The 19,079-nt window shown below is 39.5% G+C and overlaps 1 protein-coding gene across 5 annotated transcripts in view; it reads left to right on the forward strand.

The window, feature by feature from the left end:
* LOC124210794 (glutathione S-transferase 1-like) overlaps positions 1-19,079 on the forward strand; it is a 138,040-nt gene that overhangs the window by 100,989 nt on the left and 17,972 nt on the right. The window contains exon 1 of one of the 5 annotated variants that reach the window (XM_046609191.2): positions 10,144-10,161. The exons of 2 other annotated variants lie outside the window; for them this stretch is intronic. Coding sequence is in view for 1 of the 3 variants with exons in the window: in XM_046609157.2 (XP_046465113.1) it covers positions 11,125-11,246 (122 nt within the window). In the remaining 2 variants the exon portion in view is untranslated. Of the gene's footprint in view, positions 1-10,143; positions 10,162-11,119; positions 11,247-19,079 lie in introns of those variants that run through there. 2 more of the 5 variants (XM_046609157.2, XM_046609165.1) reach the window with 2 other exon arrangements.

Here is a 19,079-nt window from a genome sequence, read left to right on the forward strand (position 1 = left end):
CGACCTTGGATATCAAACCGACATCCGAGTAAGTGAAAAACAATTCTCGGAACCATTAATTTTGGAATGTCACGTGGTTGATAAGGTGGGAAAGGAATGTGAGGTGGTTGATATCAAACCGACATCCGAATAAGTGAAACACGATTCTCGGAACCATTAATTTTGGAATGTCACGTGGTTGATAAGATGGGAAAGGAATGTGAGGTGGTTGACGTTACACGTCAGCAGTCCTACCGTGGGAAAGGAATTCGGAGTGGTTCATGTTACACATCAGCAGTCCTATCGTGGGAGAAGAATGCGGGACGGTAAAAAAGTTCTCGCCCCCGCTGCGCCCTCTACCGTTGGCAGGCTAGCACTACAGACCTTCGGTCGGTAAGATTGTCGGTAAAACAGCACGATTTTGACCCTCGATCGATACAACTGTCGGTAAGGTTGCACGGTTTTGACCTTCGGTACGGCAGACTGTGACGTCATCGCGGAAAAGGGTTTGAGTCTGGGCTGCGCGGAGCGGCTCGGTCGGTAAAGAAGGTGTTTGTATCCAGAACCCCCCTTGCTGTACTACTCACGGATTGTGCGAATGCTCAACGAGGACGAGACTCAGTACCAGAAATTGATGCAGACGATGGAGGAGGAGCGGCTGCTCTTGCAGTATCTGGGCGGCCAGTATGGGCAAATCGAGTTCAAAGATGCGTCAACTCTCGCCTGATTTGTAAACCGTACCAGCACAACGTGTACAACGTCTCCTTCTTACACCACTGTTCCAATTATATATGTAAACAAGAATCAATTACAATAATTAACATTTGAGAAAATTGAACAATTGATCGATGTAAAATTTTTTTTCAAAAAATGTTTTATTGAATAAACAAAAAATGCGTATACATTTTTTTTTCTCTTCAACGTTTTAGTCCACTAATGATCTGAAACAGAGAATAAAAAACAAGTAATGTAATTTTAGAAAATTGAAGAAACTTAGGATCATGTAAGTTTTATAATTGTTATGATAAAAAAATGAAGAAAGCAAATAAATTTTGTCAACATCATGAAACTATTGTATCACTCGATACTTTGAAAAATAAAAATTATCAAAAATGAAAAAAATGGTTGTTTTTTTGTTAAGATGTAATATCAGCTTACACTTTTCGAAACCACCAGGTGCCGTCAGATTCCTGTTCCAGCACCGTCAATACTCCTGCCTGGTGCACGTAGATTTCACTTTCGTTGTTTTTAAAAGCAGCAATTGCGATTTCGATCCCGTTCATAAGTAAGTTGACCGGTAATCGACACGTCCATTCTCGTGGCACTCTGATGGTGGCTGTAATCCGTACATACGCCATATCTGAGGAGACATCAAAAAATGAACACACACATACGTTTGAAGTTTTGATTGTCTATTGTTGAAATTTGAGAAAATAATTCCATCAGACGTCCAAAGTCTTGATTGCCCATTACAGAAGCTTAAAAAAATTGTAATATTCTGATACAACTCACCGATCAAGATGGTGGTGAAATTATTTGAACAATTTGTTGAAGGAAGCTGAAAAAAAACGCACACCCGTTAAATTATTTCACCCAAGTAAAATCGAAAATTGTTGTACACTCAAGGTAAAAACTGTATAAGTGCACTGATTTCAATCACCCACCTTGATGGTTTGCAAGCTGAACTGTTAATGAATTCATCAGACGGACGGAGCACCCCACTCTTCGTACAGCTTCTTCGTATGTTTTAGGTTCACGATTAAACTAATACCAAATCATAGAGTGGTTGACACTTGTCGGTTACGTTTGCAGGATATATCCTTCTCACTCTGCCCTACTGCACTAGTGCGTAGGCCTCGAAATCGTGAAACTGACACCGTGGGCAAAGTAAAACATCCCCGTAACGCTCCTGGAGAACGATATCTACTTGGCCTATCACAGTTGCATGTATAACTCTAGCGATTAGTTCACACTCGCAGCTCTCTCTCGTACATGAGGCGTGTGAAACTCCTTCGCCAAATTCCAAGAACTGCCTTCCTATCTTCCATGCGCTGCAGGTTCGTTCGAGTAATATCTTGAAATTTTTTTCGCTCAAGAATATTGCATACGGTTGTTCCCGAACTTTCGATAATGTGTGTGAGTCACGTCGGTGTTTACCCATAAAAGAGACCGGGTCAGCGTAGAGCGGTCATTCTAGAGCAAGCTTTGCTACTCTATCTTTGTCAAGTGTGTGATCGAAAGAAAAAACATGGATTCCGAAAAGCGTTTGAAATTAATACAAATTATGGAAACGGCGTTCAAGATTTTATCTGAAAAATCGTCACCGGCAGAAATTGCAAAATGGATTCGACTCGGAACCCAAAATACCAGGCTTTTGAATAAAATCTTACGCAACAACGCCTCAACGATCGGGGAGAAGACAAGAATTTTGACTACAATTGGAATTCTGAAATCGTTGACAGTCAAATTTCAACAATTTCAAAAAGTGGGTGACGGATTACGAAGCCGACGAAGAAGCGATCGAGTACGGTGGGAAGATTTGGAGACAGCTTTCGAGAGCCGAATTCGAACGGGAGCCATTATCAATCTGCAGCATAAAGATTTGAACAGGTTTTTGGAAGATGCGAAACACCTCGTCGTTGCAAGACTGAAGAATATGCTACGAAGAGTGGGAAGTTTAAAAGCAAACTGTGTCTTGTGTTGTAAATTCAATATAACGAAAAACGCTGAACATGTTGTGGAAATGAAATATTTTAACACCAGAAACCAGTTCATCCTCCAGCCAGCTGACATACACGGGTGGTTCGAAGAGAACGTTGTGACGTTGCACCTAGAGTGCAAGTCATAACAAACCCCAAACCCGCGGGGAAGAGCCGAACGGGTGAGTCCCGTCCCGTCGGGAAAGACCCGAACGTAACCGAAGCCCACCGACGCTCGGCAGAGCCGAGCGCCAGCGGCATTACGACCACGACCTGCGAAGCAGCAACACGTAAAAGAAGAGAAATTCACGAGAAGCGAAGAGGAGAGAGAGAGAGAGAGAGAGAGAGAGAGAGAGAGAGAGAGAGAGAGAGAGAGAGAGAGAGAGACACCCATACTCACACCGTTACACGCACACCATTATCCACACACGCCGACGACGCCGATCTGCTCCTCCCCTCGCAATACCAACCCTTATTTTTTATTTTAAAGATTTCGGAGTCAAAAAAGGAAAAAATGAAAACAAAATTGACAAAAATTAAAAATTAAAATTAAACACCAGTTTAACCTTAAATAACTTCTGAAGGAGTGATTTAATCAAAAATTCATAAGAGATACTTTTTGTAGAGCGTTCAATTTTACACCGGAATATGCTTTGGTTAGGTTTTTATTCTCAGTTGTTTCTGAGAAAAAAAATTAAAAATAAAAAGTCTAAAAATCCCATGTTATTTAAATGGGAAAAGTAACATGATTTCGGCACGGTTTAATTTGAAAATTAAGAGCTGATTTCGGGTGGATAATTTTTTTTAGGTCAGAAACTAAAACTTCAGTGGGCGATAGCTACAAAAAAATCGATTTGGGAAATAACGGACACCCTAGTGATCAGCCCCCGTTAAAGTCTACAACCCTTTTGTACCTTCCGTAGTTTAAGTCGACTCACCCCCCCGATCGCACCACATGTACCCCCCCCCATTTCACAAATACACACACCAAGTTTTACCTATTATATCCGCCCCGTCTCTAATTGTCTCCCCCCCCCCCCCCCCCCCATATTATTCGTGCGGACTCGAAACCCGTCACAAATTGGCGCCCAACGTGGGGCCTGAGGCATGCTCCCAGTGTGTGGTTCCACACTTGATTCTCCACTCACTGGTACATGCACAGTGGAGAACAGGGTGGACTGTGCTATTGCTGATCTTTGCCTCAGAACAGAGCTCTTAGTTAATTGAGCCCTGTCATATTCTTCTACGAGTTTCTCGTATTGAAACTCAGCAGGCACTCCGCCTGTTGCATATTTGGCTATTATTTTAAACTTCTCCATTGTTAGCTTTTTATTCTTCATTATGTACTGCTTTGTAACTTTAGAGACAATGGCAGCTCTCATCGATGCCTCTTTCAAGTTCCGTGTAGCTGATACAGAAGCACACATAGCAATTTCTGAAGATGACATTAGTAGGTAATGCCCTCCACTCTGACAGCTTTGATCAATTTTGACAATCACATCTGCCACTCCTTCTCCTAGTTTTGTCGCCAGATTAGGTATGTCATCCCTGCTGAAGATTGCTCCAGCCAAAGGGGTCAAGAGTATATGAGGCACTGATGCATTGTAAGCAAACATTGCTAACCGAGAAAATGTTTCGAGGGCTAGCAACCCAGCTTGTTTTAGAGACACAACCATGGGTCTGGCAGCAGAATCCTGTTTGTACTCTGACGTTTCCTGCTTATATGTCGCTACGAATACGACATGTTTAACTGATACCTTAGTAAAGATAAATTTCCAGACTTTATCTGATGTCCCTTTCTTTACTTTTCTTGACTCTGGTCCCACCTCGAAAATTATCTTTGCGCAGAAATCAATCGCCATTGATGGCGACCCTGGACTTAAAGGTTCCATGTAATCGATACAATGGGTTTTAAAGTCAGCTTGAAGTTGGGCAAAGTTAAATTGATCCGCAGCATGCTTCTTTACGAAGTCCTCAGGGGTTATACCTGTTATCTCATAGGTTTTCTCTATGAGATGTGCGGCCAATGCCTCAGGCTTCGAGCCCAAGGCATGGTACTCTATCGACATAATTGCTATACTCAAAATTTGACTCGTAAGCACGAATTAGTATCTCAAAGATATGCTTGAGTTCTGCTTTTCCAACTCTGGCAGTTGTATGCAAGTGGCTTAGCAACTGTCTCCAGTTTTCTTCAGTTTCCTCTACCCTAAATCCTATCAGATCGGGGAGCCTCGATGAAATCGTGCCTCTAGCAATAACCTCGTTCACCTTTACCTCAATCACTGGAGGATTAAAGTAAGCTCCACAAGAACAAATATGGAAATTTGACACGTAACTGCCTGTCTGACTTTTCTTAAAACTATAAACTACAGTATCACTCTCTCTGATGATCTTGTACTCGTACAGATAGTACATAAGTAAGTTGCAGCGTGCTGCTGCTCAAACCAGACTGCTCTATTCTTTGAAATTGTTTCCTATCACTAGCTTAACCCTATTAAGATTATTTTCTTTTAGGTGTGGTGCCCCTTTTCTTCGCCCCAGAACTCTTCTTGCTAGTACCAGGTTCGTGACATTCCTTACCCTCCACCAAATTTCAAATTATATGGTGGGGGAACGTTATATAAGTCAAAAGTGAAAACTTCATCGTCAGTCTGAAGCTGTTCTTTTTCTTGCAAATGAGAAATGCTTTGGAACAACAACGTGAATTGAAGAAACGACTAGAACTGCTCATCAAGAATATTGGAGAAGTAAAACATCTGCTGAAAATCAGATCTGACCTCAATCAACTCACAAGAGATTTTGAGCACATACAACTCGAAAGTAACGATCATGGACTTTTCAAAATTGAACGAAGTCGCTCGCCTGGAGACACTTCTGCCCTTGAAAAAGTTTTCGGACCTCGAAGTATACTTCGAATACCGAGTCAGTGGCGTTCGTCGGGTTAAAACGAAATTTGGTGATAAAATCGTTCTGGACTTGGAGGACTCTTTTACGATTTTTCTACCGAACCGACTGACCAAGGCCCTCCAAGAAGATGAAGATTTGTTCCAGAAGGTGACGACAGCCAGTAAGGAGCTCCGGTTGCATCTACGCTATCTTGGCGGACCGTACGGTCAACTTGAATTCGTATACGTATAATCTGAGTATCACATTCAAATATTCAGTGTCCTGTGGAAGTCGTACGTTCAATAAACAAAAAAAAAGATTGAAATTATGAATATTTTTTCATTTATTGTCTAATGGAGCTTATCGTTGACATACAAGGCTCTCGTAGACCTTTCAACAATACCTTCACATTGAAAGAATTGGCTATAATTTCAATCTACTCGGAAGCATCTCCATCAATGTTTTTCTTCAAGCCACCTTACGAATGGGATTGTCTGGACGTGAAATACAAAAGCCAAAATTCTTGGTTAGAACGCGACTTTCACGGTTTACCTTGGAGCTGTGGAACCATACCGTTTGAGGAAGCTGAGTGGATCATTGAAGACAGGCTGTGCAAAGCTGAAACCGTGTACGTAAAAGGAGAAGAAAAACGAGATTGGTTGCTCAAAATTGTCCCGAAAGTTCAAATCATCGATATGCTGGACTTTGACTGTCCGTCGCTTCAAACCTTGCAAAAAACTTCAGCTGTGTCTCGAAGATGCGACGTTCATACAATACCCAACGCAATCTGTGCAGCACAAAACGTTTTGATACTTCAAAATTGGCTACAAAATTACCATACTGTTCGGATGGCGAGGGTGTACGATTTGTGTTACTGCGCAGAAGCGTCCACAAGAACGGTCCCGCATTTCTGGCGAATATATCATCCTGATTATGATACTGTTGAATAGAATTATTGTACTATCGTTGTGAAGTAATTGTCAACTGTATCCTAAAAATTGTAATCAATAAAACTGTTTTTTAAAGAATATTGATGAAATAATTTTACACCTTCATCTTCACCTTAGCTCTTAAGAGAGAATTTTTTCAATGCAAAGCTTATGTAAGATTCAACCTTGCTCTTCATCCTTGACCAAGCTGTACTCAAACCGAGTTATGTTTTGCATTGCTGGAGCGATAGTAACCCAACACCGCAGATCCTTGGCTCTGAATATATACTACCGCAGCTATCGGTTGACCTTGCACTTTGGTCTTGTCTGAACCCGTCGACAATTCATCATAGAATTCACATTACAGTTACAAGACGCAAACGCAGCTCGAAACCCTCCACCGTTGCTTAGTGGTGTTCGAAGTAGCATTTTCTTAGATTTTAAGACTTAATTCTAGGTACAAAACGTACGTAGGATTAAAGGTATACAAGATGGCTAGACAATAAATGAAAAAATATTCATAATTTCAATCTTTTTTTTTGTTTATTGACCGTACGACTTCCACAGGACACTGAATAATTCTATTCAACAGTATCATAATCAGGATGATATATTCGCCAGAAATGCGGGACCGTTCTTGTGGACGCTTCTGCGCAGTAACACAAATCGTACACCCTCGCCATCCGAACAGTATGGTAATTTTGTAGCCAATTTTGAAGTATCAAAACGTTTTGTGCTGCACAGATTGCGTTGGGTATTGTATGAACGTCGCATCTTCGAGACACAGCTGAAGTTTTTTGCAAGGTTTGAAGCGACGGACAGTCAAAGTCCAGCATATCGATGATTTGAACTTTCGGGACAATTTTGAGCAACCAATCTCGTTTTTCTTCTCCTTTTACGTACACGGTTTCAGCTTTGCACAGCCTGTCTTCAATGATCCACTCAGCTTCCTCAAACGGTATGGTTCCACAGCTCCAAGGTAAACCGTGAAAGTCGCGTTCTAACCAAGAATTTTGGCTTTTGTATTTCACGTCCAGACAATCCCATTCGTAAGGTGGCTTGAAGAAAAACATTGATGGAGATGCTTCCGAGTAGATTGAAATTATAGCCAATTCTTTCAATGTGAAGGTATTGTTGAAAGGTCTACGAGAGCCTTGTATGTCAACGATAAGCTCCATTAGACAATAAATGAAAAAATATTCATAATTTCAATCTTTTTTTTTGTTTATTGAACGTACGACTTCCACAGGACACTGAATATTTGAATGTGATACTCAGATTATACGTATACGAATTCAAGTTGACCGTACGGTCCGCCAAGATAGCGTAGATGCAACCGGAGCTCCTTACTGGCTGTCGTCACCTTCTGGAACAAATCTTCATCTTCTTGGAGGGCCTTGGTCAGTCGGTTCGGTAGAAAAATCGTAAAAGAGTCCTCCAAGTCCAGAACGATTTTATCACCAAATTTCGTTTTAACCCGACGAACGCCACTGACTCGGTATTCGAAGTATACTTCGAGGTCCGAAAACTTTTTCAAGGGCAGAAGTGTCTCCAGGCGAGCGACTTCGTTCAATTTTGAAAAGTCCATGATCGTTACTTTCGAGTTGTATGTGCTCAAAATCTCTTGTGAGTTGATTGAGGTCAGATCTGATTTTCAGCAGATGTTTTACTTCTCCAATATTCTTGATGAGCAGTTCTAGTCGTTTCTTCAATTCACGTTGTTGTTCCAAAGCATTTCTCATTTGCAAGAAAAAGAACAGCTTCAGACTGACGATGAAGTTTTCACTTTTGACTTATATAACGTTCCCCCACCATATAATTTGAAATTTGGTGGAGGGTAAGGAATGTCACGTGGTTGATATCAAATACGTATGTTTGTGTATGCGCGCGCACCTTTTAGCATTCTTAGAGCGATAGTAACCCAACACCGCAGATCCATGGATTTGAATGTACCGCGGCTATCGGTCGACTTTGGATATCAAACCGACATCCGAGTAAGTGAAAAATAATTCTCAGAACCATTAATTTTGGAATGTCGCGTGGTTGATAACGTGTAAAAGGAATGTGAGGTGGTTGATGTTACACATCAGCGATATTCGAGTGGATAAAAAACAATTCTCGGAACTATTAATTTTGGAATGTCACGTGGTTGATAACGTGGGAAAAGAATGTGGGGGTGGTTGATGTTACACATCAGCAGTCCTACCGTGGGAAAGGAATTTGGAGTGGTTAATGTTACACATCAGCAGTTCTATCGTGGGAAAAGAATGCGGGACGGTAAAAAAGTTCTCGGCCCCGCTGCGCCCTCTACCGTTGGCAGGCGAGCACTACAGACTTCGACCTTCGGTCGGTAAGATTGTCGGTGAAACAGCATCATTTGGACCTTTTACCGATAAGAATTGTCGGTAAGGTAGTGCGATTTTTTACCGTCGACCGATACAACTGTCGGTAAGGTTGCATGTTTTTGATCTCTAGTCGGTACGATAGAGCACGTTTCATCTGACGAGAGTGGGGGTAACCTTCAAGGGTTTGTGTCTGGGGTACGCGGAGCGGCTCGGTCGGTAAAGAAGGTACTCAGAACCGGCCTTGCTTAACTACTAACAATACTGTGTCATTGTTCAAATGATGACCGGGCAGCCACTTGGGATTCTAGTCATTGTTAATGGATAATACCTCCGTTACAGAAATCTATTTCAAATTCTACCGTTACTGCGCTTCAGCTGTTATCTTTCGTTTAGAAAGCTTTACTTCATGATGAGGTTTATCAAATAATTAAACGTAAGTCCTCTTTAAAAAATTTATTTGTTTGTAGAAGAATATATAGTCATAATTTATATGTTACTGTATTTAATTAATACATTTTAGTTTTCTGTAGAGGATCCACAGTTACGGCCGAGACGTCAAATTTGTTTTTGACTTTACTGACCTTCGACACCGAGGAACTACAAATAATTTCGAAATAAGGTCGACAAATCTATCAACATTACTAAAATAAGTATTCCCAAAATCTTACAGTAAGTCTGACAATAACATTTTATCTAAAGTCGAAAGCAAAACAATGAATAATCAACTTCAAAGTTATTCGTCAAAAGTTCTCATTATGGCTTTCCAATTACGGGTTGGTAAAGATATTTTCGTCAGCGGTAAGCAATGATAAATTTTAGGTGATCCCCGCAAATTTCGTATACTTATTCTCACGAGTTATTCAAAATTATTGTGCACTCCATACAACCACTAGGGAGATCTACCAAATTATAATAAATATAGATAGTTTCACATACTTCGTTCGAATACCATTAACGTCAATAGCATGTTTACCGTCGATTCTTCGTATCGGTCACAAGTAAGAGGTGAATTGCTCGACAGTTTCGGACTTTCAGAGCTGCTTTGCTGTGGCTCAACCCGCTCAAGTTGTGTGTGTGCAGTGCATTACACAAGCCGTCTCAGTCAACGGTGTGTGTATGCAACGGACGGGGCCCATGGAAATTGCGCTCGGCTGTGGCCACGCCTCACCGATTTAGCGGCGATAAGAGTCGAAAATTAGTGTTAGCTCCATCTTATATCACTGAATTTTCGCGGGGTAAAACATTAGTATATGTATAGAGCTTAACCACGGAATAGCACTCCGTGAGCTTAACCAACAACGGAGTTGCAGTTGCTGTTTTGTTGTGGGTGAAATAAATTTCAGCGAAATCTAATTATAAGTGCCGTGAATCGTTAAACAACCGAAATGCTATCGCATTTGTTTCAGCGGAAACCATGCGACGTTGTGAGTGTATGAATACGTGTGTAAGCTGTAAAACAATACTTTATAATAATTTTTTTCATTGATTTCGATTCAACTGTGATCTAACGCTGCTATTTCACTCAGATCAGTTTTAAATCAGGAATAATTTCGTCACAAAACATTCGAGAAGTATTTTCTCGTCTTCGAGAATTCATCCCGTGAAATTCACTTGTACGTGTGCACATGCGGTAGTGTAAGAAAAATAAAAGGCATTGCTATAATTGATTCAACAGTACGGAAGATTCAAAGCCGATTACTTACACTTTACCTCTTGCTTCTGTAACACACAAGCCTTGCTAAAAATGTCTATTTTACGACTTCAGAATTTTCGTTTCAATTCCTAACCATTAAAATAAACTTGCCCACAGTACTTTTTACAAATTTAAAAAAATATATGTGTATCATGTGAATGTGATTCGAATATCAACAGCAAAGGTAACTTCTACTTGTCACAGTGATTTTTCAAAAAAAAAAAGAAAAACGAACCGAACGATTTGGTCCAATTTTTTTACGTCAAGACTGTACTAATTCATATCACGCATTAATTATTGGAAAAACTCTCAGCAATAATTTTTATCAAGGCAAACCTTGGTTTAAAGTTTAAAAATGGAAGGTGTGAAATTTTTAAATAGACTCGAGACTTACAGTATTTTTTTACAATCATGAATACAGTATTTTTTCATATTTATAAAATTGACTTGATAATTTTATTTTTGCCCGCGCCTGAAAATGAATATCATACGTTTGTCATGTGAGATTATCACGGTCTTATCATTATCTTATCCAAGTAACCGACATATCTCCCACTATAGAGATAGATTTCCCTACTCCTAGTGCTTCCTTTATGAAATCTTTCAGTGAAGCAAACAGTTTTGTCATTAACGACTGGCAAACGAGTACAGATTATTTTGTGGAAGACAGTTTTTCGCTTTTCAACGACTGTATAAAGATCGTAAGTTACTCAATGTACGTAATATAAATATAAGTAGATATCGGAAAAATATTGGATAACCGTAGTTGTTGATATATCTTCCGGGTTTACCTATGAATTCATGTATTTCATAGAATCAAAGAAGTGGCAGATCTTATTGAACATTGGTGAACCATCCTAAGAAATTCCTACTCGGATGGATTTCAGCACGAAGAATATTATTGAATGAAATCTTTCTTATCAAATTTTATCATGTAATTAAATTTCAAACCACCGAACTGATCGGACCCAAAATTTAATCAGTTCTAACGTACCAAGAGCTACGCCAATTAGCAATAAGACTAACCAATTGTATTGTAAAGTAATCAGTATCAGATAATGCATTGGCAAGATAGGATCATTTTTATTTATTTTTTGATTTTATTGTCGATACTTGACGGTCTATAAATGGAGATAATTTAGTAAATTATTTATTTATTACGTAAATTATAGTTATTGAACAAACTATTTATACTCTAAGTGATTCTATAAACACAGGCAAACTGAAAATTCATTTCTTTATTTTCGGGATGATTACAACAACTCATCCTCACTTTCGTATTTCTTCGGAAATAGGAGAACAGAAAATAGAAACGAATTTTTTTATCCATTATTGTTGCAAACGTTCTTCAAAATCTTTTTCATATAAATCATAAAATCGTCCATGACAAATTATATTTAAAGAACCGTACTTGAACCAAACACCATGGGTTCCGAAATCGTTTTAAACCAGATTTGATCGCTCGATTACAATGGCTAACACCGGTAAGATACGGCAACTACAAAGTCCAGCGATTAGAATAGTATTTGAACATACTTCTGATGTATTACGAAGTTTTACATGCGTAAAAGATTTTTCAATCGACCTTCGCTGACTACGATCACCCAGGGCTATAATTTGTACGAAAACCTCTTTATAACATTAGTTCAACGCTACAACATTAACGCGGTATCGTAATGCCGTTGTAAGTGTGCATGAGAGATCTATCTAACTACGTATAATCATCTATGCTTATACGTACTTTATCCATACAACGATAACCATCAGTGCCATAACATATAGTAAACATGCCCGGAAAATGTATAAATTAACTTTCACCTATGGAATATACGTTTCCAATATTTATTGAAGGTCACGATGTCTGAATCTGATGTTCAGATAATGTTTTACAAGACATTTGTATTTGATACAAAAATATAAAGTTGCCTGACAACATTTCACTTACCTGTATACTGCATACAGGCTGTTAGTAAATAAGTGTGTAAGATCGAAGGAGCGATGTAGTGTACTCGTGGTGGGAGACATTGCGTCCAGGAGATCTCCGTAATGCTGCCTCCCCCCCCCCCACTTGTTCAAAAAAATTTGAAAAAATCATAGATTCAAGAGCTATTTATTGGCTCTATAGTGCTACCAATCGCGATTTATGAGCTCGCTTCTGTTATAATAACATCAATTTTGAAATGGGGGGCCAGCTTACCGGAAAGCTAACCCCGAAGTGAAAAAAAAAATTTTGAATTATTTTGACCACGTGAGAGTTAGAAGCTAATTAAGAGGTCCTGATATACGTTAGAAACAATGTCGTAAAAACAACCCCTATGGATATATCCACGCCCAATCACGATAAAAGAAAAAAAAGATTCTTGATTCAAAATGATGAATACTGGCATGTAGCGTGGTTTAGGAGCTTTTAAATACCAACGATTGCAATTTTCAGTCTTCAACTATTAGTGAATAACAAAAAAAAAAAAAATACCCTTAGAATTCATTACAGCGAATTCTGTTTGACGGCAAAATCTTCAGCGAGTTAAAAACTAACAGGACCCGGGTAACAATCTCAGGTGGCAACTATATGGCGTCTACATGGCCAAACCATCCTAGCTATGTGGTCGCAATGTAGCCAGTTCGTGGTTTTATCCCGGCATATACATGGCAACAACAACCAACACATATGGCAAACATGAGGTTTTGATATGGCATATTTTTATGGCTTCTTGATGGTTTCGAGGTGGTGGCTATATGGCCAAAATAGTCAGCTTCAATCTGGTTTTAACCAAGCTCTCACAAGGCCAAGCTCCCATGCGGCTATATCAAAATCAAGTAGGTGCTGGCTAGTTTAGCCACCTGCATGCCATGTCGAAACCTAGAAGTAACTGAGAAAATTCGCCAGCTCGCTGCCATACGGTTGCCGCATAAGTTGGTTGTCGTTGCAGAGTAATAGCCGGGAAAAAACCACGAATCCCTCACATGACGGCTGCACAGCTGTAACCGGGTCTAGCTATGTAGTTTGCGTACTTCCGCTACCTAGCCGCCACCTCGAAACCAAGAAGTAACCATGAAGGTTCGCCAGGTCACTGTCATACGGGGTTGCTGCATAGGTTGGTCCTCGTTGCTGAATATTAAAGCTGGCTAAAAGCCACGAATCCCTCACATGGTAGCCACATACCTATAGCTGCCATGGGTTTCGCCATGTAGCCAGTAGTTCCGCTACCTAGCCGCCACCTCGAAATGAAGAATTAACCATGAAGGTTTGCCAAGTCGCTGCCATACGGCTGCTTTACGAGCTCATTATAAATGCGATATATAAATACAAGAATGACATTTTTTTTCATCGTGGAAGTGCAACTGCATGAATTTATAGCACAATTTATGATATAAATTGTTATGATATGAACTTGTACATTATACATCAAGTACCTCTATATGTATAATGTATGTATATGTGCAGTAAACCAAGTCGAACTGAGGACGTCCAAAACGTAATTAACACGAATTAAAAAAAATTAACATAAATTAAAAAGAATCGGCACATACCTAATTCATTTCAATTCTATTTATAATTTGCTTCAATTCGCATTGATTTCGTTTTTTTGACGTACTCAAAAACGTACGTTCGATTGAATTCATCTGTGCTTACTAGGTAGTATATATACTTTTTTGCGAAAAAACTTTACGACAAACGGATACTTTTGCATGAAAGTTATACGGCGGTATGAAATACCATGGAAAACAAGTTAGAAATATATATATATATAGTCTAATTGATTATTATCAGTACATGTGTTATACTCAAAATTGTTGTACCAAGGCCCTTGAAAATATTAGGCCTATAGCAACATTTTCGTTATTCGTAATAATGACAAATCAAGAAAGGCTAGCGAAAAAAATTTTATGAAAATTTATCAGGCTCCACGAGCCTTTTATAAGATTAATTAGTCGAGTGAAATGCCAATAAAATCAATTATTCGTCACGAACCAGACGCAAAAAGACAAAAACGCATTAATAAATCATGTCAATCGCTCGAAAACCCAGTTTGATTCAACCAATCATTTCAAATATATGCTCAAGTCCAAAATAAAAATGTCAGGTTTAAAAATAACATACATGTTGATCCAAACCATGGAGACTTTTTTATGGAAAATATTTATTCATAAAAAACTTCTAAATGAAATACTATTATGTCACACTATTAGCCGGTGCTGCTTCCGCTCTCGCAGCGCACGCCGCGTTCCTATTTTTCCGTCCTTCGCCACGATCACGTGCGCCAATCAGATAGTGGCCCACGAGGCGCAGAATATCTTTTTCACTCTGCCTTCAAACTTCTGATTTTTCATACAATTATGAATGAACTGTGATTAACTCCTAGTCGAGTATTATTTGCAGTCAAGGTTAAGTGGCCCGATCCTTTGAAAACTAAAGAATAAATTAACCAGCAAATGAATATTTCTTTCCTACAGCATGTAAATTTTTTACCGCAAAAAAAATTATTAAAAATGAAAAAAATTGTTGTTTTTTTTTGTTAAGATGTAATATCAGCCTACACTTTCCGAAACCACCAAGTATCATCAGATTGACGCTCTAAAAACGTTAACACTCCTGCTTGATGCAGGAAAACATCACTCTCGTTGTTCAAAGAAGCACTGATTGCCATTTCAATTCCGTTAATCAATACGTTTGTTGGTAATCGATGTGTCCATTCCTGCGGTACTTTTATTGTAGATGTAATCTGAACGTATTCCATGTCTGAGGAGACAAAAAAAAAAAAAAATAAACGCACATCTGAAATCTTGTTTGCCGATAGCAAAAACGTTGAAAAAAAAAATTGTGATATTCTGATACAACTCACCCAGGCGGGCTGCCACACCCGCCTGGTAAACGATAACGTCATTTCGAGGGTTGTTATCGTCGTTACGGTCACCGTTCGCCATGTGCACCCTCATTGCCAACCTTACTGATTGTACCAGAAAATCGTGAGGTATTTCGAATATCCACTCTATAGGCACCCGCACATGTTCTAAAATGTTCACGTACTCCATTTTTTGTTCTTGAAAATAATCTGAAAAAAAATGCACACCCATTAAATTATTTCCATTCACTGAAGTAAAATCGAAAATTGTTGTACACTCAAGGTAAAAAAAAACTGTATAAGTGCACTGATTTCAATCACCCACCTTGACGGTTTGCAAGCTGAACTGTTAATGAATTCATCAGACGGACGGAGCACCCCACTCTTCGTACAGCTTCTTTATATGTTTTAGGTTCACGATTAAACTAATACCAAATCATGAAGTGGTTGACACTTGTCGGTTACGTTTGCAGGATATATCCTTCTCACTCTGCCCTACTGCTCTAGTGCGTAGGCCTCGAAATCGTGAAACTGACACCGTGGGCAAAGTAAAACATCCCCGTAACGCTCCTGGAAAACGATATCTACTAAGCCTATCACAGTTCCATGTATAACTCTAGCGATTAGTTCACTCTCACAGCTCTCTCTCGTACATGAGGCGTGAGTAACTCCTTCGCCAAATTCCAAGAACTGCCTTCCTATCTTCCACGCGCTGCAGGTTCGTTCGAGTAATATCTTCAAATTTTTTCCGCTGAATAATATTGCATACGGTTGTTCCCGAATTTTCGGTAATGTGTGTGAGTCACGTCGGTGTTTACCCATAAAACAGATCGTGTCAGCGTAGAGCGATCATTCTAGAGCAAGCTTCGCAACTCTATCTTTGTCAAGTGTGTGTGTGATCGAAAGAAGAAGAAGAAACATGGATTACGACAAGTGTTTGAAATTAATACAAATTATGGAAACGGCGTTCAAGATTTTATCTGAAAAATCGTCACCGGCAGAAATTGCAAAATGGATTCGATTCGGAACCCAAAATACCAGGATTTTGAATAAAATCTTACGCAACAACGCCTCAACGATCGGGGAGAAGACAAGAATTTTGACTACAATTGGAATTCTGAAATCGTTGACAGTCAAATTTCAACAATTTCAAAAGGTGGGTGACGGATTACGAAGCCGACGAAGAAGCGATCGAGTACGGTGGGAAGATTTGGAGACAGCTTTCGAGAGCCGAATTCGAACGGGAGCCATTATCAATCTGCAGCATAAAGATTTGAACAGGTTTTTGGAAGATGCGAAACACCTCGTCGTTGCAAGACTGAAAAATATGCTACGAAGAGTGGGAAGTTTAAAAGCAAACTGTGTCTTGTGTTGTAAATTCAATATAACGAAAAACGCTGAACATGTTGAGGAAATGAAATATTTTAACACCAGAAACCAAATCATCCTCCAGCCAGCTGACATACACGGGTGGTTCGAAGAGAACGTAAAGCAAAAAGTGTTGGCCAAGGTGGAAGATTTTCAAGAGAGAGACTCTGGCTGGTCGCTGACCGAAATAATCAATTTGACTGTAAATATCAACGAGTACGTGCCACTGCGAGGCGGTGTGTTCACATACACACCACTACCCAAAGATATTCAAGATAAGAAGGCTGTCGTCAACATCCGCAACAGAGACGCGTATTGCTTCCTCTGGTCGGTCACCGCAGCCCTCTTTCCAGCCAACAACAATCCCAGCGAAATCACTTCATATCCACATTTCAGCTCAGTGTTACAATACGACGGTTTGCATTTTCCAATGTCTTTAGACCAGATTCCAAAATTTGAGAAACTTAACAAACTTTCAATTAACGTTTATGGTATAGATAGTACGGAAAAACAAAAGCGTAGTGAAATTGTACCCATTTATTTGAGTCGAAACAAGTCTGATAAGCCTACAATCCATCTTTTAGTAATAGAATCTGAAAACGACGATAACGATGATAGTATGGAAAATATTGAAAAGAATGTAACACATCATTTTGCATAGATTCGGAATTTATCGCGGTTGACAAGTTCCCAAATTTCCAAACGCTCACATCAGACGTGGTTGTGCGATAGGTGTCTATTTCATTTTAATTTCGAAAGATGTTTGTTGAAGCACCGAGTTGATTGCATGAATTCGAACAAAACCAAAGTTATCTTACCAGCAGAAAAGGACAAGATTCTCAAGTTTTCTTACTTAGGGCTGCCTTTAATCATCGATAGCGTTTACAAAGTTCTGACGTCGGTGCCATGATGTTAAGCCTGCAGAGATGAAATTAAGATTTCTGAAAACTGCAATGAGGTCAAAGCACTCCTAAATTTTTATAAATTTTTTCTTCCAATATTAAATTTTTTATGATTATTCAAATCTACTGGAAAATTTGCATTTTTTCAAACTCGATAAGATAGGCCGATTTTTCTCTATTTGTTTTACAGCTCTTCAAACATTTTGATCAAACAAACGAACAAACAAAATTTGGAATGAGAAGTAAGATTTTGGAGAATTTTCTTAGAAGTTATCAGGCGTAGACTATCATTGAAACGATCTGTACATTCGTGAAATTGTCTCCAGCTAGTAGAAGAGGCCGGGATGGGCAGGGGGATTTACGCGCCAAACAACGCGCCAAGAGACGCGCCAAGCGACGCGCCAACTGATGCGCCAAAAGACGCGCGTCTTGAATCGCCGATTTTGATCGTATTTAACGTAAATATTAAGGACCAATTCAAAAATATAATATCAGTCAAGAGAATGGAAATTAATTCTAATTTTTATTTTTCAGATTTCGGTCAAGTCGCTGATCCAGAAGAAAATTAATTTCATCGAACAGCATATATGACCGTTATATTTGCTAGATTTAGACGCTAGCCACATAAAAGTAGGTGGATAAAATCCCCACAACTTCGGCCTCCCCTATTTATAATTGTATAGCCCCGTAATTGAGGTAATTCCAAGATTTCTATTTTCTACAGATTCTAGGGTTCCCGGTTGGTGTAGATATTCCGGTATGTGTTGGGCTGTGGTTGAATTTCGATCAAATTTGTCAAGTTATTAATGTCACCTGGCGTTTTTTTTATTAATAATGGGATTAGAATAAGTACGAGCGTCGCAGATCGTAACACAATCATTCATCCCGACTCAACCATTTCACAATGAAACTATATGGAAGAATGTTTAATAACGTGAAATTGTACTTACCAAATATCACCCGTCTGGCACAACACTAAAACTGAATTTAACGGTAGATGCGTATATGCGCAAAGAGCACGGCGAAGACTGGTTACAGATGAGGGAAAAATGCAGGCTCGCCCCTGAGTCGAGGCCAAGGGTCGCGTCGCGCCATAAATGCCACATGTCGGGAAATTCCCGGCGCGGTCAAACCGTTGGCCCTCGGCTGGCGCGGCGAGGCCTGGACACGCGAAATTTAACTGTAAAGGGCAATAGTTGTTAAAAGACAGAAATGGAGAAAAGGAAATATTTTAATGATTTTTCGCCGGCTTGCCGGTGGCGGGTGTCCGCCACATCACCCCCCTGCTAGTGATGGAGTCACGAAAAGCCGCCTTGCAGGCTGATGGTGAGCTTAAAGCTGAATTTGTAAGTAACTTGAAAAAATATTTGGAGTGGAAACAAAATACCAAAAGTTACATTATAATGGGAGATTTTGATATTGACCTAATAAAGC

The sequence above is a fragment of the Neodiprion pinetum genome, chromosome 1, assembly GCF_021155775.2.
Source record: "Neodiprion pinetum isolate iyNeoPine1 chromosome 1, iyNeoPine1.2, whole genome shotgun sequence".
Classification (NCBI taxonomy): Eukaryota; Metazoa; Arthropoda; class Insecta; order Hymenoptera; family Diprionidae; genus Neodiprion; species Neodiprion pinetum.